The 26,315-nt window shown below is 44.2% G+C and overlaps 1 protein-coding gene across 1 annotated transcript in view; it reads right to left on the bottom strand.

Moving 5' to 3' along the window:
- LOC132864433 (tripartite motif-containing protein 16-like) overlaps positions 1 to 26,315 on the bottom strand; it is a 44,585-nt gene that overhangs the window by 4,509 nt on the left and 13,761 nt on the right. The window contains exons 2-5 of the mRNA XM_060897848.1: positions 14,812 to 14,907; positions 8,111 to 8,344; positions 7,763 to 7,922; positions 7,214 to 7,273 (exon numbers count right to left, since the gene is read on the bottom strand). Of these exons, the coding sequence (XP_060753831.1) occupies positions 7,214 to 7,273; positions 7,763 to 7,922; positions 8,111 to 8,344; positions 14,812 to 14,907 (550 nt within the window). The remainder of the gene's footprint in view (positions 1 to 7,213; positions 7,274 to 7,762; positions 7,923 to 8,110; positions 8,345 to 14,811; positions 14,908 to 26,315) is intronic.

Below are 26,315 nucleotides of genomic sequence, written 5' to 3'. Positions count from 1 at the left end.
GTAGGTTTGGTTTTCAGAGCAGAACTTGAAAACTATGAGTAGTTTGGTCTTGAAAGTTGGTATATGTGTTGATGAAGTAATGTGTATGTGCCTTTTGATACTAAGAAATGTGAAATTTTAATTTTTAGCTCACCTGGACCAAAGGTCCGGTGGGTTTATGCCATGGGCTGCTGAGGTCAGTGTAAAGAGGTCGGGTTGGTTTCCTGCAGCAGAACTTGAAAAACGTGACAAATAATATCTTGAAACTTGGTATATAGTTGGTATATAGGGCGGGGGATATAGATGACTATCTTCTTGTTTATCTCACAAGTTGCTCTCTTTCCTTCACTATATTATCAGGAGCCTCTCAGCTAAATTTGATGAATTTCAACACATACTCAGTATTTTAGATCATCTATTGAAGATCTGTTGCCTTTCAGAAACCTGGCATTCAAATCATAAAGATAGTCAGGGCTCGACATTAACAGTAGCCCGATTGCCCGGGGCAACCATTCAATAGATTCAGACAACCAGACTCTCACAAATGCTTGCCCGATTGGGCAACTACCCAAATATGTCAACTTGCATGAAAAACAATGTTTATTCATTCATATTATGATGAAATTCCATCACGATTTGCGATTGTTTGACTCGGAAAGACCACGTCCATGTTATCATTACGGGATGTTCAACAACTAGCAGGATTCACATTTGCACATCGTGGGCTCGCAATGCAGTTTCCCATTGCTAATAATTATCGCGTAGTGCATCTTCAGTGTTCTATTAAGACCCTCAGGGATGTTGCGATTTGCAACTTCAACGCAAATTCAACCAATCCCCGCGAATTCAGGGCGGTGTTGCAATTATATCCAATCACCGCAACTTTCCCGCAAATTTGACCAATCGTTGGCGTCGTCTTGAGGTGACGTCGACAAACTACCTTCCGCCTTACTTCCGTGCATATGTTCAAGAGAAGCAGCATGTGCGCAGTGTTGCCAGATTGGGCGGTTTTAAATGCATTTTGGCGGGGTTTGAACATATTTTGGGCTGGAAAACGTCAGCAGGATCTGGCAATACTGCTTACTTCCATGTATACGTTCAAGAGAAGCAACATGTGCGAGTCGGTGTTTATATAGGCTTAAATTCTGTTACTGAAAGTGTGTTATGTTTACAGTGAAGGACTGTGTGCACTTTACATTATTTTTTTTACTTAATACAAGAAATTAATGGATGCCAATATTTTTGCCACAATGGTATTTTATTTTCCATTGTTTAGGCAGCTTCAGCATCATACTGTGAGATTCTGTTCAAATTGTTTTTTTCTTCTATGAAGCCTGAGCCATTTATTTTATTAGTTTATAATTATTGTTTAATTTAGTCTTCAGGAGAGACTGCCTGCACACAGTACTAGTATTAATAGTTTTTTTTCTTACATGAAAGCTGAGGCATTTATATTATATTTTAAGGTAACTTCATGTTGTGCTGTGAGGTTCTATGCACTAATTTTTGAACCAACAGGTGCATTTGGATAAGTAAAGCCTATTTTTCTGCATTTTTGTAGTCCTGGTAATCTTTTATATTGGTAAAGTTGTTTATAGGACCATTTCTCAGTGTCTTTGTTTTTTTAATCAATAGTTTTTCAGTAATAACTTAATATTTAACATATCACTCAATTTTAATCACAAAAAGAGAAAATCGCAACAATTTCTCGCAACTTGCACTTCCTCCCACAATGTAATCGCAACAAAAACCTAAAAAACACTGCAACTTTCATTGCAATTTTTTGGAAAACCGCTTGCAACATCAGACATTTTAGTCTGCAACAATCACAAAAAAGGCCCGCGAAATCCTGAGGGGACTGAATATCGGTATGTCCTTCACTACATGACTAATTAACCGCATTACTCGCACGGGGCACGAGTGTCAATGCTTGTTGATACAGACAGCGTCTGAGAAGGTTGAATAATAAATAAAATAATATGTAATATTTGGGCAACCATGTTCTGAGTTCGGGCAACCAGATTTCTACAAATGGTTGCCCGAATGGGCAACCATGTCTCAAAGTTAACGTAGAGCCCTGATAGTTTTGTCAATTTTTACTTATCTGACTTTAATTACATTTCCCAACACTCTAAATTGAACTCTTCATAAATTCCTGAAGTTATAATCTAAGAGATGACCTTAATACTTCTTCTGATCAAAACGAATCAGTTTGTGTTGAGCTCCATAATGAAGGCTGGAAGAACATAGTTTGTGGTGTGAGATACAGACACCGAAACAGTTCTTTTCAGCCATTTCTGGACAAGCTTTCAATAATAATTGATAAAATCCATGAGGAGTCAAAGCTTTGTATTTTTGTGAGCAACCTAAACTTAAATCTGATGAATTCAGACACTCGGATACCTACAGGTGAATTTATCAGCACTTTATCTTCCTATTTGTTTCAACCATGTTTATTGACAATATATATTTTAATTCACTTAAATATCCTGTGCAGGGTCACAGGCAAGCTGGAGCCTATCCCAGCTGACCCTGCACAGGATAAGCGGTTAAGGATAGCGGATGGTTGGATGACTTGAATATGCTACATATAGTGGGAATATTTTATAATGACCTAACTAACCATTTTCCCAACTTTTTGTCTATTGACTCAATTCACCCTCCCCATTGAATAAGCAAGTTTAGAGAAGAGAGTTCCTATAGGAGGTGGCACAGTGGTGTAGTGGTTAGCACTGTCACCTCACAGCAAGAAGGTTCTGGGTTCAAGCCCAGTGGCCAATGGGGGCCTTTCTGTGTGGAGTTTGCATGTTCTCCCTGTGTCTGTGTGGGTTTCCTTCACCGTCCAAAGACACGCAGGTTAAGCTAATTGTTGGTTCTAACACTAGCAGTCCCAGCATTTTTCTGTCTACCTAGAAGACCCACATAGGGGCCATTTGGCCCGACCGCTTTTCCCCAATACACTAATCACTCATTTTGTTATGGTAATGAGGCTGTTAGTGGCGGTGTGTGGGGTGAGGAGGTCACATTTCACACACTTCACACTTCAGTGGTGAAGTCATGTTGGCTACTTCTGTGTGAATGTGAGAATGAGGAATAAAAACACATTCTATTCTAAAATGTGAACATGTGAATGTCCCATGTGACCATAACGACTCATGTGACTGCAACCAGACAATTGTTTGATGGATAAATACCTCAGTGCACATGGACTATCGCTTCAGTTCCCTCAAGAATTTTGTGGTGAAAGAAGCTCCTCTCCAAGGAACGAAGATGCAGAGATTCAACATTCAACAGGCATTGTAAGATTTCATTTCTAAGCTGTAAGGTAACTAACAGCCACATTTCCATAACAAAATGAATGTCTACAGGGAGGACTTGGGGCCAATTGGCCCTCTTGTGGGTTTTGGTGATTTGTCCAGGGTGTACCCTGCCTCTCACCCATAGTCAGCTGGGATAGGCTCCAGCATGCCTGCGACCCTGCACAGGATAAGCGGTTATGGATAATGGATGGATTTCATATGGTTCAATGAAAATGCATTCAATTATGATTTTTAACAAATTGACTGCTCTAGCCAGTCCGATGGTGAGCCTGATATTCATAACATTCTCCAGCTTTCTTGAAAACTCTGATGAAATTATTACCGCTCATGTTCCTCTGAAAAACCATGTCAAGGAAGGAAATCAAACTCAAATCTGAACCTTGGATTTCCCTTCAGTCTTAGAACAATGAATTATAAAATAAAATTGTATAGAAAAATCGATCAAGACGAGAAATCAGTGCCTGTATGCTCAGTACAAAGTGTAGAGAAATAAGCTAAACCATTTGACTCCTATAGGTAAAAGGATCTAGCAAATGAGTTAAATGTTTATTTTGCAAACATTGGTAAAAGTATCAGCCAAGCAATACCAAAAGTCAACAAAATATTTTCAGGTTTTCTTGTTTCTCTGACAAGCCACAGCTTTCTTCTTAGTCCTACATGGACACAAGAAATTGGACTCCAAATAATTATCAACTAGCTGGGAAGGCATTGGAAACAGCCTCTGAAACTTTCGATCTTGGGGTGGTTGTTTCTAATAAGCTCACATGGGCTACCCATATTGAGGAACTTTGTGCTAAGGGAAACAAAGTGTTAGGTCTTGTGAAGTGCGTTTGTGGGCGTGAAATTTACGATCCATCAACTAGGCAGTTACTGTATATGACTTTAGTTAGGCCAATATTAGAATATGCATTGCCTTTGTGGTCCCCTTATACAGTCAAACATCAAAAGCTGTTGGAAAACATCCAGCGTCACGCCACAAAGTTTATTCTAAACTATCCGGCCGCAGAGTTAACATACAATGACAGGCTGTGTAAGCTAAATTTACTCCCTCTAGAATTCCGTAGGGAGATACATGACTTAGCCCTCCTATTCAAATTCAAGGTTGGGATAACAACAGCAAATTTTGACAACTTTTTGTCACCTGCAACCAGCCATTATAGAACTCGTAACTATGATTTTAACAACTTCCGTCCTCTTGCGTCACATAAGCAAGATTATTTCACTAACTCATATTTTCCTCTAACTATAAAATTATGGAACAGTCTCCCCTGTTCCTGAGCTCAAAACTCTACTTTGTAGCCATTATAATTCAAGATTGCGCTCATACCGGGCACCATGATGTACATTTATTTAACTTGGATATTTTTGTTACTTAGTCAATTGACAATTATTTTTTATATTTGTTTTTCTTGTTTTTAATCATCTAAAATATGTTTTGTATCTTGTTAAGGGGTTGAATGTTAATTGGGTCTTTGCCCTGTATTCTTCTCCTGCCACTTTTGTTATTTTTGTTATTTATGTATTTATTGTGGCAAACCTCAATTTAAAAAAAAAATTTCAAGACATTTTTCTCCGGCTCAAGTCTGGAAAGGCTTGTGGCCCCTTTCGTATTTCTGTAGCCCTGTTCAAGATATTAAACTCAATCTCAAAGCCTGTGGAGATCCTACATCACTTCTCCTTTACTTCTGGTACTGTTCCTGATTCTTTTAAACTTGCTCGTGTCAGACCCGTGTTTTAAAGCAGGAGCTCAACTGTTAACTTCTAAATCATAGACCAATTTCTCTTTTGTCAATTTTTATCAAAATATTACAAAACCTCATGTAAAATAGGCTGAATACATATCGAGAGAAGGTTGATTTAATATATTCTGGTCAGTTTGGTTTCCGTGGCAACAGATCTACAGAACATGCACTTTTACTAAATCACTGATAAAATCCAAAGAGCAATTGAAGATTGCAAATTTTCCTGTGGTATCATTCTTTGTCTGAGTAAAGCCGTTGATGCCATAGATCATGATATTTTGTTAGCAAAGTTACATTCTTATGGCATCCGTGCGATTGTACATGATTGGTTTGCCTCATATCTATCAAATAGACATCAGTTTTTTTCAATAGGTAATATTTCATCCAGCTCTTTACCAATTTCATGTGGAGTACCACAGGATTCGCTTCGTGGCCCCCTTCTATTTCTCTTATACATAAATGATTTTATGAACTGCTCCAATATATTTGATTTTCATCTTTTTGCAGGTGACTCAAATTTATTCCTGGCAGGTTCATCTTTAGATTCTCCAGAAGCCAGGGTAAATTCTGAATTAGTCAATATTCGGGAGCTTGGTTGCAAATTTGAATTTCCCTCCGGGGATTAATAAAGTCATCTCATTATCTCTAGCCGCTTTATCCTGTTCTACAGGGTTGCAGGCAAGCTGGAGCCTATCCCAGCTGACTACAGGCGAAAGGCGGGGTACACCCTGGACAAGTCGCCAGGTCATCACAGGGCCGACACAGACACAGACAACCATTCACGCTCACATTCACACCTACGGTCAATTTAGAGTCACCAGTTAACCTAACCTGCATGTCTTTGGACTGTGGGGGAAACCGGAGCACCCGGAGGAAACCCACGCGGACACGGGAAGAACATGCAAACTCCACACAGAAAGGCCCTCGCCGGCCATGGGGCTCGAACCCGGACCTTCTTGCTGTGAGGCGACAGCGCTAACCACTACACCACCGTGCTGCCCGGGATTAATAAAGTAATTTTGATATCATCGAGTGGCTTTGTGCAAATAAATTCTCTCTGAATGTCGACAAAACAAATTTTGTTCTTTTTTAATCCACCCCAAAAGAAATTGTGCAGAACCATTTCCTGAAAATTAAAGCCGATTAAACAAGAACCACATCAGGTATCTTGGAGTAGTTTTCGACTCTCACCTCATCAGGAGGAAACACATCCACCAGTAGAGCAAGAAAATCTCCAGAGGCTTTGGAATTATTGCTGAGCTTCATCACTATGTTTCTCAAAGTATTCTAACTCAGCTGTACTACTCTCTTATTTTTTCTTTTTTAATATATGGTGTTACAGTTTGGGGTAATACTTATGAGGCTACCCTTCGACCGCTAACTGGACTCCAGAAGAAAGCTGTCAGAATTATTAATTTAGCTTCTTTTAATGAACACACACCTCCTATTTTTAAAAAGCTGGAGATGATGAAATTCTCTGATTTTATAGATTACTTAAACAGTATTTTTACGTTTAAATTTCATTCTAGTTTATTTGCTGCCTGCCTTTGATAACTTTTTGACACTTTTAGCATCAAGGCACAAGTATAAAACTTGACTGGCTTCGAGATCTTCATTTTGTGTTCCTTCAGCCAGAACTAACGATGGCAAGTTTAATATTCGCTTCAAAGCTGCTGCTCTCTGGAACAGTATTGATGAATCTTTCCAGAGTCTTAGCTTCAGCAATTTCAAGCGTTCTATCAAAAGTACGATTATCGCTTCAGATCAGCATTCCTTTCTCTTTTCCTCACACTGTCATTTCATTTTTCCCTCTTTTTTATTGTATTTGTTGAAATATTGTATTTTATCATTGTGCCTCTGTGTGACTAGCTTTCTTCTTTATAACAGTAATCCATTATTTTTTTCTGCCTAGTGAGATTAGATTACTAGTTATTTCAATGCAGCATTTTATCCTTCGTATGTATTAGATTTGTGTGTAACTCGATTTCTGTGTGATATAAATAAACTATTATTGATACACATTCTGTGTGTTGTAGGTCGAAAGAAAGAAAGAAAGAAAGAAAGAAAGAAAGTCATGTGGGCAGTCCTCCTCCGAGTTGAAGTGTGTGTGTGTGTGTGTGTGTGTGTGTGTGTGTGTGTGTGTGTGTGTGTGTGTGTGTATTTTACACCTACACTGCAGGAAATCTTCTCTGCTCTTTGGTTTTGAGGGTAAAATCATGTGAACTGCTGCAGCTGTAGAGACACAGAGACAAAATGGAGACTGAAAAATGACACGAAAACAGTTTAAAGCATGAAAATGAAAAATTAGATTCCTCACTGCTCTCAGTCAGACACGATTTAGAGATCGGCCAAAATGTCATCACACTGTGCAGCATTTGAATGTAAGAATCATGAGAAGCAAAAAAATTTTCCCAGCTGAAGCTCTGACAATGTGTGTGTTTTTACTTTCTGATGGATTTTATGGAGGAATTAAGGCCTCGGTTCTGATCTAATGTTCATCATATTTGCTATGTGTAAAGTTCAATAAGATTAGTTTGTGGATTTGTGATTAAGGTCCTGTTTATCTGGGAAATTTATTTGCAATTTGCACATGTAATTTCTGAGGCTAATACTAATGCTTTGTGATTTGATGCAGTTTTGTTCCTGCTTATGTTTTATTTCTGTCATATGAATTTTATGGCTCTCTTTACTGTGATACAGAACAAATGTTTGTTTGTTTACCTTGTGGATGGATTTTGTTGAATTCTTTCTCACAGATTTTCTTAACTCGCTTTTTCAGATCTGAGAGAGATTTCCTCACTCCATCAAATGAGAGATGTTGATTGACAGTGAAGCTGGGTGAGTCGTCACATCCAGGAGAAACACAGAGAGACGGGAAACTCTACAGAGAGGAAACACAGAATAGAGAAGGAGAAAAGTGTAGGAGAGGAACGAATGAATCTCAGACTGAATCAGACCAAAGACACACTTGGGATCTCAGACAGGAACATTTATTGTTGCTGTAATGAGCTTTTAGGAGGAAACTTTGTGAGGAACAGCGCCCTCTGTAGATCAGACAGTGAGTGTTACCTGGAGGAAGTGGATGTGATCGTGTGTGAGTGAAAGCTGCTCCAGCTCAGTGACTCTCCTCTGAAGATCAGCAATCTCCTGCTCCAGCTGCTTCAGGAGTTGCTCAGCTCGACTCAGTTCAGCTTTCTCCTGAGCTCTGATCAGCTCCGTCATCTCCGAGCGCCTTTTCTCCATGGAGCTGATCATCTCAGAAAAGATCCTCTCACTGTCATCTACTGCTGACTGATAATGCATCTGTTAGTACACACACAAACACAAAATGGAGGTCTAATGGGATACTCTAAAAATAAACTCTCTCTTGAGATATGAGAGTTGTTTTTGTTAAACCCCGGGTTTTCATTCCTTGTTTTTTTAGTTCACCATTTTAAGGAGATACACAGAAATGACTCCTTCAAGACAACACCTTACTGGATAGAACGAACCTCACCACGGACCAGATTTGCACCCTGCTTGACCTCTGCCTGACTACCACTTATTTCCAGTTTAATGAAAGTTTCTACAGACAGAAGCATGGATGCACCATGGGCTCACCGGTGTCCCCTATTGTGGCCAATCTTTACATGGAGGAAGTGGAACATAAAGGTTTGACCACTTTTTTCAGGAGTTGCTCTCAGCCCCTGGTTCAGATATGTGGATGACACCTGGGTTATAATGAAAACCCATGAGGTGGAAGCCTTCTCTAAGCACATCAATGCAGCGGATATCAACATCAATTTCACTCGGGAGGACGTCAGTGGGAATAAGCTAGCCTTCTTGGATTGTGATGTACACATTAGACAAGACAGAAGCCTTAGCATCGAGGTCTACCGGAAACCCACACACACAGACCAGTACCTACTCTTCAACTCTCACCACCCTCTGGAACACAAATTGGGGGTCATTAGGACCTTGCAACACAGGGCTCAGAACATCCCTACAACAGTAGAGGAAAAAGAGAAGGAGCAGAATCACATCAAGAAAGCACTTCAGAACTGTGGGTATCCCAACTGGTCTTTCTTCAAGAGCAGAAAAAGGAACATAACAGACAAGGAGGATAACAGGAACAAATGCAAGAACACTGTCATTCCCTACATTTCTGGTCTATCTGAGAAACTCAGGAGGATCTTCTACAAACACAACATTCCGGTACATTTCAGACCCAGTAACACCCTGAAGCAGAAACTGGTCCACCTTAAGGACAGAATAGCCAGACACAAACAGGACAACGTAGCATCCTGTTCAGTGCAGTGAGGAATGCACTGACTCATATTGAGGAAACAAAACAACCGCTTCACAGGCGCATGGCTCAACACAGGAGAGCCAGTTCCTCAGCCCAGGACTCTGCTGTCTACCTTCATCTCAACAACAAAGGACACTCATTTCAGGATTGCAACGTACGCATTTTAGGCTACGTTTACATTAGACCGTATCTGTCTCGTTTTCTTCGCGGATGCACTGTCCATTTACATTAAACCGCCTGGAACCGCCAGGAAATGGGAATCCGCCAGCGTCCACGTATTCAATCTAGATCGTGTCAGCTCCGGTGCTGTGTAAACATTCAGAATACGCGAATACGCTGTGCTGAGCTCTAGCTGGCATCTCATTGGACAACGTCACTGTGACATCCACCTTCCTGATTCGCTGGCGTTGGTCATGTGACGCGACTGCTGAAAAATGGCGTGGACTTCCGCCTTGTATCACCTTACATTAAAGAGTATAAAAGTATGAAAATACTGCAAATACTGATGCAAATACTGCCCATTGTGTAGTTATGATTGTCTTTAGGCTTGCCATCCTTCCACTTGCAAGTAATAAGTGATATGCGCTGAGATCACACACACAGCGGCTCAGTCCCGAATCGTGGCTTGTGCACTTCACTCACGCGCTGTGTGAGCTGCGCAGGGCTGGAGTCCGCACCGTCCAGAGGGCACTCGCTGTTCAGGGCGGAGTGATTTGGAGCGTAGGATGCCTGCGGAGCCGAGCGTATCCGTGTATTAGGCTTGCCATCCTTCTACTTGCAAGTGGTGAGCCTTGCGCATGCCCTAAATGCACTGGGATCATGTTACGCGCCGTCTAAAGTCATGTGATTAGCGTATTGGCGTTGCTGTGTGCACGGCTAACGGTTTTAGTGTAAACGCGAATCGTTTTAAGAACGTTAATCTGATGATCCGCTGATTCGACGTAATGTAAACATAGCCTTAGCCAGAGAGGATCGTTGGTATGAGCGAGGAGTTAAAGAAGCCATTTTTGTCAACCTGGAATGGCCATCACTGAACAGAGGTGGGGGTCTAAGATATCATTTATCAGCCATCTACAATGCAGTCCTTGGCACACTTCCCAGACAACTGAATGCACACCAAAACCCAGCTGTTTTCAGTGACTCACAGGAGGACAGAGAGAACCAACAATCCATTGATCACCCTAACGGGCAATCCATTGATCATCCTAACGACTCTCGAGGCCATCCACACCCAGCCCCCAGTGACCCACACCAACAGGATGACTCAACGACACCTTAGATGAGCTTTTCATCCATGAGAGGATAAATACCTGATACTCCCTATTAGTCAGACAGAACTGAAGAAGCCTTTCGGATGAGAGGTGAAACATCTTCAAGAATCTTCAAGCAAGTCCAGTTGCTCTCTTTTACCACCCACAGTTTACTATGACCTGGATGACTGAGAATCTTCACAGACATGAGATACACAGAACCTTTATTTTAAAATACATTTCTGAGTGGATAGTATCTCCATCCTTGACTCTTGTATGCTGCATAAATGGGAATCAAACAAATTTTTTTGAGAGTTAAACTCAGCCGCAAATTTGGCATTGGAGCTGCCCCGCTGAGCCAGCCAGCCCTGAGCGCGTGACATCACTGCGGGAACCGGTTTTAAGGCTGAGGCCTTTGACAGCTATAGACCAAAGTCATATAAATAAAAATTTATGGTGAAAGTAAGAAATACCGTTACCGACTTGCTCAACTAAGACTGATTTGACTTCATTGATTGTGGGTTGACTCTCATTAAAACAGGATAGGTGTTATAACTTATGCAACATACATGTACATGCATCCATTTTCACTGATAATACGTAAAAGGCTCATTAAATAATCAGATGAACTGACACAATCACATTCTGAAGCAAATTAAATAAGTCTTATACCGGTAACTTAAACACACAATACAAGTTACATGTATTAATCTAAATGCAGGTAAACAACATGTTTTTGTTGTTTTGTATCCAAATGAGAGTCAGAGCTTACCCGTCTGCGTTCTCACTTCTTGAAGGCCGATCTTGTGGCCGATTGTTTCAAAACAATCTGATGTTCAGTTGTTCTTTCAGTTCTCCATTCATTCGCTTCTTCCACGTAAGGGCGAGATGGCAACAATATCAAGTTTGGAAATCAGACAGCTGCTCCATTCATTCTCCATTTTCTCCATACTGAGTACTCCACCATTACTGCTCGGCTCAGGCAATTACTAAAACCCGGGACGGGACATCGCCGGTTTTAGCAACAACCGCAGGGAGGTCACTGCCTGAGCGATAATATGTCACATCCTGTTCCACCCTGGGTTTTACCAACAACCCTCGGCTCAAACTGTGGGAGAGCTGGTGCCACTGAACTTACTTTCCTTTAAAAAAAAAAAAAATAATAATAATAATAAAATAATTTTCCTTTCTTGTAGTTTTATTTAATTGTTGATCCTGCACCCTCTTTCAAAACGGGCTTATAGCCAACGCTCCTCAGCAGATCAGAGGTTTCGTACGAGTCTTCAGTAAAATGTGCAGAGCAGAGGAGAGACCACTTCATAGGTGCCCAATGTGCCCGTGAACTTCTTGCAAAATGCATCCAAATCTTTGCAGTTTGAACATTCTTGGGCCATGAATGCAACATAAATCCACCTTCTGTCATGTTGCTGCACCAGCCAGCAACACATCTACAGGCAACACATCATGGCGATTAATTAGCTCAAAATGGAAGCTGGAAGTTGCAGTTAGCTCTGTGTTTTAGTATAGCGGAAATGGCGATGATACCGATAGCCTTCCTGCTGTGACGTTACGGACGTCAAGGTCATTCATTCAGGTCGCAACCTATATAAATCATTTAGTCATAAATATTACGATATTAGATTTATTGTTAACGCTTAAAACTATTCCTGTGCCATTCTTGGGGTCTCAAACAGTGATGGCTGGTGAAAAAAAATTCTTGGTGGGGCTGGTGTGCCAATAGAAGAAACCTTTATTTATTCGTCACATGCACACGTCAAGCACAGTGAAATTTATCCTCTGCATTTAACCCATCTGAAGCAGTGAACATGCACGCACACACACTCAGAGCAGTGGGCAGCCCAGAGCGCCCGGGGAGCAATCAGGGGTTCAAGGGCACTTCAGCCCAAGGCCGCCCCATGTCAACCTAAATGCATGTCTTTGGATTGTGGGGGAAACCGGAGCACCCGGAGGAAATCCACGCAGACACATGCAAACTCCACACAGAAAGGCACTCGCCTTTCTTCTGGGGGGGGGGGGGGGGGGGTCTAAGGCCACTGAGTTTGAACCTGGAACCTTCCTGCTGTGAGGCGACGGTGCTACCCACTACACCACAGTGCCACCCTATAGATTTATAGATTATAAATAGATTTCCCTGCCTAGTCCAGTATAAGCATTCAAATGAACAGTCAGAATGACAACAATTCCACAATTATAATTTAATTTCCTTCTCACTATCAGCAGTTTCACAGATAAAGTAAATTAACAATTTACAGCTATATTAGGCTCCATTTATGCTTTGGGAAGGAACGGTATCAAATACAATGCAATACTCAAGTTCTTGAGAGAAGTTTACAGCAAGGGTATGATTTCAGCTGAATCTATATAAATCAACAGTGTGTGTGTGTGTGTGTGTGTGTGTGTGTGTGTGTGAGAGAGAAAGTGTGAATGAGTGAGTGAGTGGGGGGGAAGGTTTCCAAGATGAGTGTGAGACAGTGATTGTATGAAAAGAAAGAAAGAGCGAGAGGTAGAGAGTGTGTGTGTGTGTGTGTGTGTGTGTGTGTTCTGAGCTGGGTGTATTTCTGTGAAACGAGAGAGAGAGAGAGGGGGAGTGAAACACAGTGTTGACACTCTTGTTGTGAATACAAACTATGACAAGAAAGATGTGTGATTATTGTCCAGTATGAACCAAAAGTCTAGTTTTGAACATCACCTCTAACCAGAGAGAGAGAGAGGGAGGTGTGTGTGTGTGTGTTTCTGAGATGAGGGTAAGATTTCTGTGAGAGTGAAGGATTTGAAGTTACTGTCCAGTTCAGAACTGAGAGACAACACGATCCAAAACTAACAATAATAACAAAGACAAGTTCTGATTCAACAGTGGCGTTATGTTTACACTCGGCAGATTTAGTCCTTGCATCTCCTCTGTCCAAACTCCAAAGGGAGAGAGTGATGTTCCTACTTTGAGTCAGTGTGTGTGTTTGTGAAGTTGGACTGTGTAGTGAGTGAGTGAGTGAGTGAGGAGAGAGAGTATGATGTGATTTTTAAGTGGGTGAGTGTGAGTATGTCTGGACGCAAGTGAGAGAGAGAGAGTAGATGAAATGAGTGAGTGAATGGGGTGGAGAGTTCTTATTTGTACAAGAACTTTGGTCGTCTGTCTGTCCCCACATTGCTAGTTCAAAAGCACCACAAAATTTAACACAATCGATGATCTTAGATAAAATATGACGGTTTTTATCGACCTCTTCATTGTGCCTTCTTACAGCAATGCGGTGCCCATTGTCTAGCTGCGCCGCTATGCTAATCCTTCCAAGCACAGCTAGCTTTACGCAGTTTCCCATGTGAACTCTTGATCTTTCCTGCTTCTTGATGCATTCGGAGAGCTGCTTTAAGTCAGTTTGTCTAGACTGTGTCCACGTCAAATCACACCTGTCACTTTTGAAAAGGATGCAGGGGAAACTAAAAAGTGCATTGGCTGTTCCACAGCCTGTCAGCCACGACTTACGCTGGAACCAACTCCTGCAAAACGTCCTGTTGTAGGCTTTAACTTTCTCCTTGGTTGGCTGGGTGATGTTTATTTCAGGCTTGTCGGGTCGCAGCTCCTTAACACAGATTTTTTCCACCATCGTCCTTCTCACAAATGGGTAGTTCAACAAAGATCTCACCGAATTTGGTGGAAGCTGCCCCTCAACTTTCGTTGTCACCATCATCTCTCTGAGTGACTGACCTGAGACTGCAAGTTTATCACCATAGCAACCAAAACTTTCCCACATTTTCTGTAGCAGGGGCGAAACTTCCAGCACCCCAAAACCATTAAATTTGGCGATGCTGATTGGCCAAATATTTATTATTTTTCCCTAGCAACCATACACGATAGGCTATTTCGCTGCACCTCTGGGGCGCTTTGACGAGCGCCCAAGAAGAGAAATGATACGAGTCTGTCGGTGGAAATTCACTGTTGAATGAGAGTCAGTTGGTGGAAATGTTGTTTAAATAATTCAGATTGCATGTAGGCACACACTATTAAGTAAAACTGACATTGATAAAAAAAAAAAAATTTAAACAAATGATTATATATTTTTTTTCCCCCTCCACATCTGGGAGGGCGGTGCCCAAGCGCCCCCTATGGGCCAGCCGCCACTGGTCTCAAGGAATTTATAAACAAAAAAATGAGGCCATGGTTCTGCATATCTCCTTTAAGCAGGTTAATTGAAACACAGCTACTCTTCACTCCTCACCTTAATAGTGTCCACAGTCTGTTTCAGCTCCTGCACCTCCTTCTGCTTCTCCTGGATCCTCTGCTGGGATTTCATCTGCTCCTCCTTTAGCTCATTCTGAGACCAAATAAAATACATTTTAAATATATTTCATCATCTTCTACACAATTATAGCCAAAAAGAAAAAAAAAAACTAATAAAGTCAATAAAAACATTTCAATGAAAACTAGAAATATCGCCTCTAGAACTAACTAAAATTAAAAGACACCCAAAATGAAGTAACTTCTATCTTCATATGTTTGCACCACTTATGATATTATAAGTTTAGTTTTCTGTGAAAACGTCAACTGATTGTTATGTCAAATGTTATTTGTGTGACAGAAACATCAAGGTAGTTCAGCAATATTCTCTGGAGTGAAACTGTTCAAAAGGCAGCTGTGACTTTCAACGGGATTCACAGACAGACTGATCTGAGAAAAAACGTGATGAGTGCTTCCAGGAACGTAAAAAAGAGCCGCCAGATTCATTGCAACTGGCGTTTGGTGGACTGGGGTGCGATCATGGATTGAAAGGAGTTCTAGATGAGTGTGAAACTAATGATTTGGAGGAGTTTTCAGAAGAGAATGACAGTGAGAGTACTATAAAAGTGAAGGTGAAGATAAGTCAGGTAAATGGAATTTGGTTCAAAGAGCATCGAAGAAAAAGGTGAAAGCCAAACAAGATGAAGTAAAAAGATCGAGGACTGATGTTAAAGTTGTGATCCGATTTCAAACCCCTTGTATACTAAACCCATTGAAAGTCAGTGAAGCCATTTATAGGCAAGTAGGTGAAGTTCGCGTCGTCACAACGTTAAAAGATGGTAACCTGAATAGAACCTCTCCACAGTCATCTAGTAACAGATGGCGCCTGAACACATCCCTTTTGCAAGACCCTAAATTTAACAGTTTTATTAGGAGAGAGTGGGCATGCTTTCTAGAAATGAACGATTCCCCTGGATCATCTCCTTCCCTTTTGTGGGAGACAGGAAAGGCAGTGCTTAGAGGCAGAATAATCTCATTTTCAGTACACAAAAAAAGGACAGAAAAAGAACAGGAAACTGAACTAAACCATAAAATTAAGCAACTGGAGGAAATTAACGCGACCCACCCATCTCAAGAAACACAATGAATTAAGAAAGTGCAAATCCAAACTAGATGAAATACTTAGTAAACACATCCAATTTATGATCCATCGATTAAGGCAAGAATCCTTTCATCACAGCAATAAATCAGGTAAATATTTAGCAAATCAAATTAGACGCAACAAAGAAAAAGCAACAATTTCAGCCATAAAGAACTCAGCAGGGAAGCTAACCAGCTCACCTGAAGAAATTAACCAAGTTTTCTACAATTTCTACAACAAACTATATTCTTCTGAAATAAACCCCAACCAGGAATCCATTGCACGTAGGTTAGAAGAGGTCACCCCATCCATTATCCATCCGGACCAAACTGGTTTTATCAAGGGTAGAATCTCAACCTCCAATGCTCGCAGATTATTTAATATTATACACTACTCCTCAACCATACAAGAAAATACCATCATAGCAACTCTAGATGCAGAAAAAGCATTTGACAGGGTCAACTGGAATTTCCTGTTCTCCACATTAGGGAGGTTTGGTTTTGGGGAATTCTTCATTAATTGGATCAAAATTCTATACACATCACCTTCAGCCACAGTAATCACCAATGGACTAACATCACGTAGTTTCACTTTGCACCGGGAGACTAGACAAGGATGCCCACTCTCTCCTTCACTATTTACCATCTTCATTGAACCTTTAGCCGCCGCCATCCGACAGAACTCCCTCATCAAGGGAGTTCAAACTCCAAATTTACATCACAAAATTAGTCTCTATGCTGATGATATCTTACTTTTCTTACAAAATCCCCCAACATCTGTACACGAAACTATTGAACTGATCAACACATTCTCCGACATTTCTGAATATTCTATCAACTGGAACAAATCTGCAATCCTCCCATTACATTCCAACAGCTGGGATGTGTCGGCCCACTCATCACCTATTCCCCTATGCACCAATTATATCACATACCTGGGGATAAGGGTTTCCCCCAAGCTGTCAGACTTGTTTGGTCTAAATTTCACCCCCCTACTCAATTCAATAACTGATGACCTCCAGCGCTGGATGAACCTTCCACTATCCATCATGGGCAGAATATCAGTTATCAAAATGACAGTTTTGCCCAAAGTTAACTATTTACTTTCAATGATTCCTATTCAGCCTACCCAATCCTGGTTTAAATCACTAGACTCTACAATCATTAAATTCTACTGGAAAAACAAGACACCAAGAATCAAACTGACCACACTTCAAAAACCTAAAATACTAGGTGGTCTAGAGGCGCCACACATCTACCATTATGCACTGGCCAACCAGCTTCAATACATTTACAAATGGATACATCCCACCTCACTTGAATTCACCTGGTTAGACCTAGAACAAACCATTTGCAAGGATATTCAGATCTCAGACTTACCTTTCTGCAGCCAGTCAGTCAAAAAGCATCCATCTTTCAAAGCTCCAACCATAGCATCAAGTCTGACAGCCTGGTGGAAGTTTTATGACCTCACTAATTCACCTCTGACACTATCAAATCACACCCCTATCTGGAATAATCCTGATTTCACCATCAATAAAAAACCACTCAACTTTCTCACATGGATAGGCAAGGGTATCACTCATCTTCATCATATCATCCAAGACAATAGACTGGTCTCTTTTCCCTATTTGGTCCAGAAGCATGGCATTGAGGGTAAACACTTCTTACAGTATCTTCAAATTAAACCAACTATTCAAGCAAAATGGAATATTCAGATACCTAATTTAGACATCCCCCCACAAATCTTGGAACTGATTAACATACCCTCCCCTCAAAAATCCTTTCCAAAATATACAAAATTATATCACAATCCGAAAAAACTTTAAGCCTTCCATACCACAATTGGGAATCAGACCTGTCCATTACTCCTGATGCCGGCTTCTGGACCCAAATCTGCAAAAACATCTATCTAATGACTAAAAATGCCAATCTTCAACTAATACAGTACAAGGTACTCCACAGATTTCACTACACTGCACAGAAACTGGCAAGAATGGGTTTTGGCTCCGACACGTGTTCCCACTGCATGCTAAACACCCCGGACACATACATCCACGCTGTCTGGCATTGCACCCCGATCCATAGGTTCTGGATAAAAGTCACAGATTCACTCACCTCTATCCTTGGCAATCACATCCCAGCAACTCCTTCCCTCTGCATACTAGGAGATACATCTTCAACCAACCTTAACACCACAGACAAATTTCTTCTAGTAGCACTAACTATCGCCAAGAAAACAATCCTCATGAACTGGAACTCAAAGAACTCAATCCACATTACCCATTGGAAAAACCTGCTAGCAGATTATATATCATTGGACAATCATACCTCTCCCAACTTACTCCACACTCAGAATACACACTCCCCTTGGTCATTTTACCTCACCTTTTTACAGACTTGACCTGGCCCTCTGTACCTGAGATCCAGTCCCAATGCCACACTCAAATATCCTTCCATAATCGTTAATACTTAGCCATACATATTAGGGAAGGGAGGATGGAAGCTGGAATCTCTTATCTCGGTTTATGTACTTCATTTATTAATTTTTCCCACCACTCCCTACTCTTCCCACCACTCCCTCCCTCCCTCTGCTACCGTCTTCCCTCCCCCACTTCATCTACTCTTGTTATACCTGGGCTTCTGGGATGGCGTGGACAGCCCCATCCTGTCTGGCTGTCAGGTGGGACTGGCATTGGTTGGTGCCATTGGGAGGGTTGATCGGTCAGGGTTCCCCTCCGGGTCAGGGTCCCGAGGTTCTCTCGGTGCCCCGCCCACCCCACGCATGCACTCTGATACCTGCCTATTCTTGGTATTGCACAGCGTGCCTTATCCTCTTTTAAATGCTCTACACATTAGGAAGCACACACCATTTGTCCACCTTCAATAAGAACAACATGATAGACTAGGGCAGGGGAGGAGTGCATGTGGGAAACCTCTGCAGGTGCTTTGCTGCACTCCTCGCTTCTTTTAATGCAAATACATCTTAGAGGAGGCTTATATCTTTGATTACATAGGGTGTGGGGGGCGTGTAGGTGGAGATCTGGGCAGGTTTTCACCCTGCATGCCCTCTTCTTTTAATGCAGTACACTTTAGAGAAGGCACACATTCTTGTCATATACAGTCATATATAGGATAGGTAGGGCATGTTGTGCGGAGGTTATGGGGGGCTGGTGTCGGTGTGTGGGGCGTCCGGGCCCGGAGCCCTGCCTCATGCAGTACCTCCCCCTCCCCTCTGTCGTCCCATCATGATTTAGCTTGGGCAGGGGCGGCTGGCACCATAGCCATGAACAGGTGCTCAGGTAGTAATCGTAATTAACTATTAAATAACTATTATTTTTAGAATTACTATCTATAAAAAAAATTTACGAACACAAATGATTAGCAAATAAAATAATACTCCCCCACCACCATTCTCCTTCATTATGATCCAGCTTCCTTCTCCCTGGCCCGACACTAGACCAGCACTGCTTATATACACTCACACACACACACACGTGCTCACTATCACAAACTCCGCTCCCCCCCAACATATACACACTGTCCCTCCACCCATAACTCAAGGCCCCAAACCCCTCCAAATCCCCCCCACCTACCCTCCTCCATCTCACATGCACATTCATTACCCCTAACCAACCCCACCCAGCCTCCCCTATACAGCAATATAGCTCTTGTTTATCTTTGTTGAATTTGACCTCCATGTGTTCTGTTACATCTCTTTATTAACATATTAGTAGTATTGTCCAGCCTTTGAAACTGTTGTTAATGTTACGTCAGTGCTTCTGTTGTATGTCATGTGTATGTATTGTTTCATTCTGTCCATCTTACTTTGTATTTGTTAGCAAAGAAATTAAAAAAAAAAAAAAAAGATGGTAACCTGTTAGTTGTTTGTCAAGCTAGAGATCAGAGAATGGGATTAATGAAGCTTAAAACTTTACTGGGGAAACACGTTAAAGCCCAAGACTGGGAAGAAAGAGGTAAAGTAATGGCGGTGATATCAGGTGTATCGACTGACTTGTTAGAGGATGATATTAAAAGCAATGTTAAAGGAGTTAAAATCAACAAAGTCAAGCATTTGCCAGTAATTAGGAATGGAACTAAAGGACCAAGTTTGTCTGTCTTGTTAGTGTTGGATAAGGTTAAGATGCCTGAGCGGATCATGATTGGATATTTAAGTTATATGGCGAGGCCTTACATCCCCCCACGAATTAGATGCTTTAAAGGCGTCACGCAGTGGCGATAAAAGTCGCATTATTCTGCACCAGAATGCTTTCGAGATTCAAAATAAATTGACCATCGATTTTTCAAAAGCTTCCCGTGGTTGTAATCAGTTCTTATTTGGTCATGCCCATCACTTGAAATTTCCCGCGTTCGCAGCGCCCCCTCTCGGTCAATGGAACAGCTACGTGACGTCATACCAGTAACCACTCGGTGCAGTTGCAATGGCGGACACACCAGAAAATAGGAGCGATGCTGAGGAAATTAGCTTTGATTTTACCGATACAGAAGAAGAAAATGGCCCACAAGTAGAGATTTTGACAGCTGAATGTCCTGGTGGTATCCAGCCTTACAGATTTGAACCTGAGCACTCATCTTCAGAAGAAAATGAGGACAGTTCTGACGACGATAGAAACGAAGACGAGAATGAATAAGACCGGCGACTTGAAGACTTGTTTTGGTTGGTTTCTCTGACTAAATCAGTACTTGTGTGTATTTTTAAAGACCATTTTCACTTGAATTAGAATGCTGTGTGATTAATCTATGATTATGTGTAATACTGATAGCTGTAGGGAGTGAAAGTATAGCTAGAAAGATTGAATTCTAGCAACTTGACAGCTTGCGATCTCGCGAAATGCAGTGGACCTTCTGATACAGTAGACCCCTTGATATTCCAGTTTTCATCATTTTCCTTTTATTGCGGTTGATTTTAACTTGATATTCAGTATGTTATAGGCTGGGAGTATTGAGCTTTGTATTGTTTAGTAAACTGTGGCAGTTCGTGTAAATGGGTGGAGCACAGAAGGACGGCAGGACAGAACTGAGTTCACAAAAACTCTCTTTATTCAGCTTTTCAGCTGCAAACACACACGCAGACACACGCACACACATCAGCTGTCTGGTTGTGGAGAGAGTCCCTCTGCTCTCTCTCACTCTCCTTAAGAAGGGCGCGGTCACTGGGAAGACACACAAACACATCAATTAACAACAGGTGTCGTGATTCTGCCACTTAACTTCCCCGACTCCTCCCTCCTGTCACAGACCGATGCTAGACCACGCCCCCGCTGCCACATACCCCCACAGCCCGACTCAGGCCGGGCAGCCGTCCGGCCCGCAGCCGACCCCCCCCCCCTTGACGGGAGAGGAAGTCCGCCACGACCATCTGCGCCCCCGGCCTGTGGATCACCTTGAAGTTAAAGGGTTGGAGTGCCAGATACCAATGGGTGATCCGCACATTGGCATCCTTCATGCGGTGGAGCCACTGGAGGGGCGCGTGGTCCGAACAGAGGGTGAAAGGGCGTCCCAGCAGGTAGTACCGGAGGGCGAGGACCGCCCACTTGATCGCTAGGCACTCCTTCTCGATGGTACTGTAGCGCCCCTCACGCACCGACAGCTTGTGGCTAATGTACAAGACAGGGCGATCCTCCCCCTCCACCTGCTGGGACAAAACGGCCCCCAGCCCTCTGTCCAACGCATCTGTCTGCAACATAAAGGGGAGAGAAAAGTCAGGGGAGTGTAAAAGTGGCCCCCACACAGTGCAGCCTTAACCTTAGAAAAAGCCCGCTGGCATTGCTCCATCCACTGGACCGGATCTGGTGCCTCCTTTTTAGTCAGATCAGTCAGCGGGCTGGTGACGTCCGAATAATTAGGTATAAACCTACGATAATAGCCAGCCAGCCCCAGGAACTGTCTCACCCCCTTTTTGGTCTTGGGCCTTGGGCAGGTCGCAATCGCTGCAGTCTTGTTAATTTGGGGACACACCTGCCCGTTGCCCAAGTGGAAGCCCAGATACCGTACTTCCACCCGCCCAATCGCAACTTCTTCGGGTTGGCCATGAGACCCGCCCACCTCAGCGACCTAAGGACGGCCCTCAGGTGTTGTAGGTGCCGCGGCCAGTCATTATTTATAGTAATGATATCGTCTAAGTACGCGGCCGCATAGGTGGCGTGGGGGCGGAGGACCCTGTCCATCAGCCACTGAAATGTAGCAGGCGCCCCAAACAGCCCAAAAGGAAGTGTGACGAATTGGTGTAAGCCGAACGGTGTGGAAAAGGCCGTTTTTTCCTGGGATAAATGGAGTCAAGGGGATCTGCCAATAACCCTTTGTTAAATCCAGTGTCGAGTAAAAATGAGCCGTGCCTAGCCAATCGAGCAACTCATCAATACGAGGCATTGGGTACGCATCGAATTTAGACACCGCGTTGACTTTTCTATAGTCCACACAGAACCGGACCGACCCGTTGGCCTTGGGTACCAAGACCACCGGGCTGCTCCAGTCACTGTGGGACTCCTCGACGATGCCCATTTCAAGCATGGCCTCGAGTTCTTCCCGAACCACCTTTTTCTTGTGTTCGGGTAATCTGTAAGGGCGGCTACACACTACCACCCCCGGGGGCGTCTCAATGTGGTGCTCTATGAGGTTAGTGCGGCCGGGCAGGGGTGAGAACACGTCTGAAAACTCGGTCTGCAACTGGGCAACCTCCGCGAGTTGGGTCGGGGAGAGGTGGTCTCCACAGGGGACCGGAGAGGGACGTGATGCTAATGTTCCTTTTTGAACCTCCGGCCCCAGCTCCGCCTTCTCCGGAACCACCGACACCAACGCCACGGGGACCTCCTCGTTCCAGAGTTTGAGTAGGTTGAGGTGGTAAATCTGTAGCGCCCCACCCCTGTCCGTTCACTTCACCTCATAGTTGATGTCCCCGACTCGCCGTGTGACCTCAAAGGGCCCTTGCCACTTGGAGACTAATTTAGAGCTCGATGTGGGCAACAGTACGAGTACTTTCTCTCCCGGTGCAAACTCTCTAAGGAGCGTACCCTTGTCGTACAGGCGGGTTTGCCGTTCTTGAGCCTGCCGCAAATTCTCCTGGGTTAGTTGTGTGAGTGTGTGGAGTTTCGCACGCAGGTCAATAACGTATTGAATTTCATTTTTGCTTGGTGAAGGTCCCTCCTCCCAATTTTCTCGCAGCACGTCTAAAATGCAGCGCGGCTTACGCCCATATAATAATTCAAACGGGGAGAACCCCGTGGAGACTTGGGGGACCTCTCGCACTGCAAAGAACAAGGGTTCGAGCCATTTATCCCAGTTACGCGCATCCTCACTTACAAATTTCTTAATTATGTTTTTAAGGGTGCGATTAAACCGTTCCACTAAGCCGTCCGTTTGTGGGTGATACACGCTGGTGCGGATCGGCTTAATACCTAATAACCCATACAGTTCATTCAGTGTTCGTGACATAAACGAGGTGCCTTGATCAGTCAGAATCTCTTTCGGGATTCCAACTCGGGAGATGACGCGGAAGAGCGCCTCCGCAATACTGCGTGCTGAGATATTGCGAAGAGGCACTGCTTCCGGGTATCGCGTTGCATAGTCCACCAGAACTAATATAAAGCGGTACCCTCGTGTTGACCGATCTAATGGCCCGACGAGATCCATCCCAATTCTTTCGAATGGGGTCTCGATTAACAGCAGAGGGCGCAAAGGCGCTTTTGGAATGGCCGCTGGATTTACTAACTGGCATTCGCGGCATGCCGTACACCACCTACGGACATCGCCGCGAATCCCCGGCCAGTAGAATCGGGCCATTATTCGGGCTAGTGTTTTATCCTGCCCCAAGTGTCCAGCCATGGGATTAAAGTGAGCCGCCTGGAATACCAATTCCCGGCGGCTCTTCGGAATTAAAAGCTGCATGACTCACTCTTTAGTTTGAGTGTCCTGCGTCACTCGGTATAATCTATCCTTCATAATCGCGAAGTAGGGGAAGGACGGGGTGGCGTTCGGCTGGAGCGTTTGACCATCGATTACTCTCACTTGGTCAAAAGAATGCCGCAGAGTCTCGTCTCGCGATTGCTCTAACGGGAAATCCGCGAGGGATTCCCCAAGAGAGAGAGGAGGAGCCGGCGGCTCCTCACTCTGGCGCGGAGATGACGTAGACGGCTCTGTGACAGCTGCTCCCGCCAAAGCGACACCGGGACCTCCCCCTGTCAAATGGCAGGACCCACTCTTGACTAAGTGTGTCATTAAACCCCGAAATCCCGGCCAATCAGTCCCCAAAATTAAAGAGTGGGTAAGGCGAGGATTAACCGCCGCCTTCACTATAAATTTTTCCCCTCTGAAAATAATGTGGACCGACACTAAAGGGTAGTTGTGAACATCCCTGTGCACACACAACACCTTCACCAATTGTGCTCCCCCCAATGCCTCGTCTTGCACCAGGTTTTGGTGGATTGAGGTCTGATTACAGCCCGAATCCACCAACGCCTGATATGTAGCCCCTTGGATACTCACCGGTATGCGATACGCTCCGGCCCGATTGAGGGCGGCTCCTGGCGCATTGGGGATCCGAACCACCGCGCCCACCTCCATTATCGAGCACTGCTGTTGGAGGTGGCCCGGTTCCCTGCAGCGCCAGCAAACCGGCCCGGGCTTCCTCTCTGCACTAGTGCTCTGGGGCTCACTCACCTGGGGGGGGGGGGAGAGACAGACACAGAAGGAAGACACGGAAGGGCACCGCGGGTGCGGGGGGCTGGGTGAGGTGGCACCGGCCCCCATCTCCACGGTGGGGGAATGGGGCGAGGAGAAGACACAGGAGGAGGGGAGAGAGAGAGAGAGAGGAGAGAAGAGAAGAGGTCGTCTGCTGTCCTGCCGTCGGGACAGCCGCCAGATGATCCTCCGCCAGCTCGATTGCCTGATCCAGTGACGCCGGGCGGTGGCACTGGACCCACTCTGCGGTTCCCACTGGTAGACGCGCGACGAACTGTTCCAGTACCACCTGGTCGATGAGTCCCTCGGCATCGCAGCTGTCGGCCCTCAACCACTGCCAGCAGGCGTCCCGGAGTTGCTGGCCAAACGCGAACGGCCGGCCGACTTCCTCCAAGCGCAGAGCGCGGAAACGCTGATGATGTTGCTCCGGTGTGCGTCCCATCCGCTGGAGGATGGCCCGGCGAAGGTCCGTGTAGGCCAGCTGGCCGTCGGCGGGGAGCTGTAGCGCGGCCAGCTGCGCCTTTCCCGTTAGCAGGGGGAGGAGGCGCGCCGCGCGCTGTTCCACCGGCCACCCCGAGGTCTCTGCTACCTGCTCAAAGAGCATGAAGAATGCCTCGGGGTCATCCTGCGGGCCCATCTTCGTGAGGGTGGGGGGGGAAGGGCCCGCGGCGGTGGAGTTGGTGGACCCCGCCGACGCGAGGAGGTGCCAGAACACCCGACGATCTTCCTGTTGCGCCAGCACCAGGGCCTCGAACCGTTGTTCTTGCTCCTTTCGGAGGGCGAGCAGCACCTGGTGCTGGCTCTGTTGGGCCGTGGCGAGGGCGTGGATCAGGTTGGCGAAGGTGAAGGACTCCATGGGGCTGTTGTCTTCTGTGCTCATCCCGGGTTTCAGCACCACTGTGGCAGTTCATGTAAATGGGTGGAGCACAGAAGGACGGCAGGACAGAACCGAGTTCACAAAAACTCTCTTTATTCAGCTTTTCAGCTGCAAACATACACGCAGACACACGCACACACATCAGCTGTCTGGTTGTGGAGAGAGTCCCTCTGCTCTCACTCTCTCTCCTTAAGAAGGGCGCGGTCACTGGGAAGACACACAAACACATCAATTAACAACAGGTGTCGTGATTCTGCCACTTAACTTCCCCGACTCCTCCCTCCTGTCACAGACCGATGCTAGACCACGCCCCCGCTGCCACATAAATGTACAATCGTCAGTAATAAGTGATAATTATTAGTTAAAGGCAGCTCTGTGGCATAAATCACTGTAAAATTTGGACACAAGTCCAAATTTGGCCTTTTGGTTTCTATCCTATAGATCTATTTTGCTCTCCCATGATGATCTTAGACCTACTAAAAGCGACATGGGGTGTTGTACATAATATTGCAAGATCATGGAGGTTTAATTGGAGTTTTGTGAAAATGTTTTTAAAAAGCTAGTAAAGGTGGCTTGGGAAGTAAGGCAATTCCTGGCTGGGGCTCATTGTTACAGCCAAACACAATACACCGATTAGGCATTTTGTATCACAGAATATTAATACATCATTTCATAGTGTTTTGAGTGTTCAAAACTATCCACAAACTGAATAAATCCACAAAATCCGCAATGTAAACAACTCTGGTAAACGCACACTATAGAGAAAACATGGCGACAGGCCAGCATCACCC

The sequence above is a fragment of the Neoarius graeffei genome, chromosome 17, assembly GCF_027579695.1.
Source record: "Neoarius graeffei isolate fNeoGra1 chromosome 17, fNeoGra1.pri, whole genome shotgun sequence".
Taxonomy (NCBI): Eukaryota; Metazoa; Chordata; class Actinopteri; order Siluriformes; family Ariidae; genus Neoarius; species Neoarius graeffei.
Note: the sequence above shows the minus strand (reverse complement) of the source record. Positions and strands in the feature narration are given on the sequence as shown.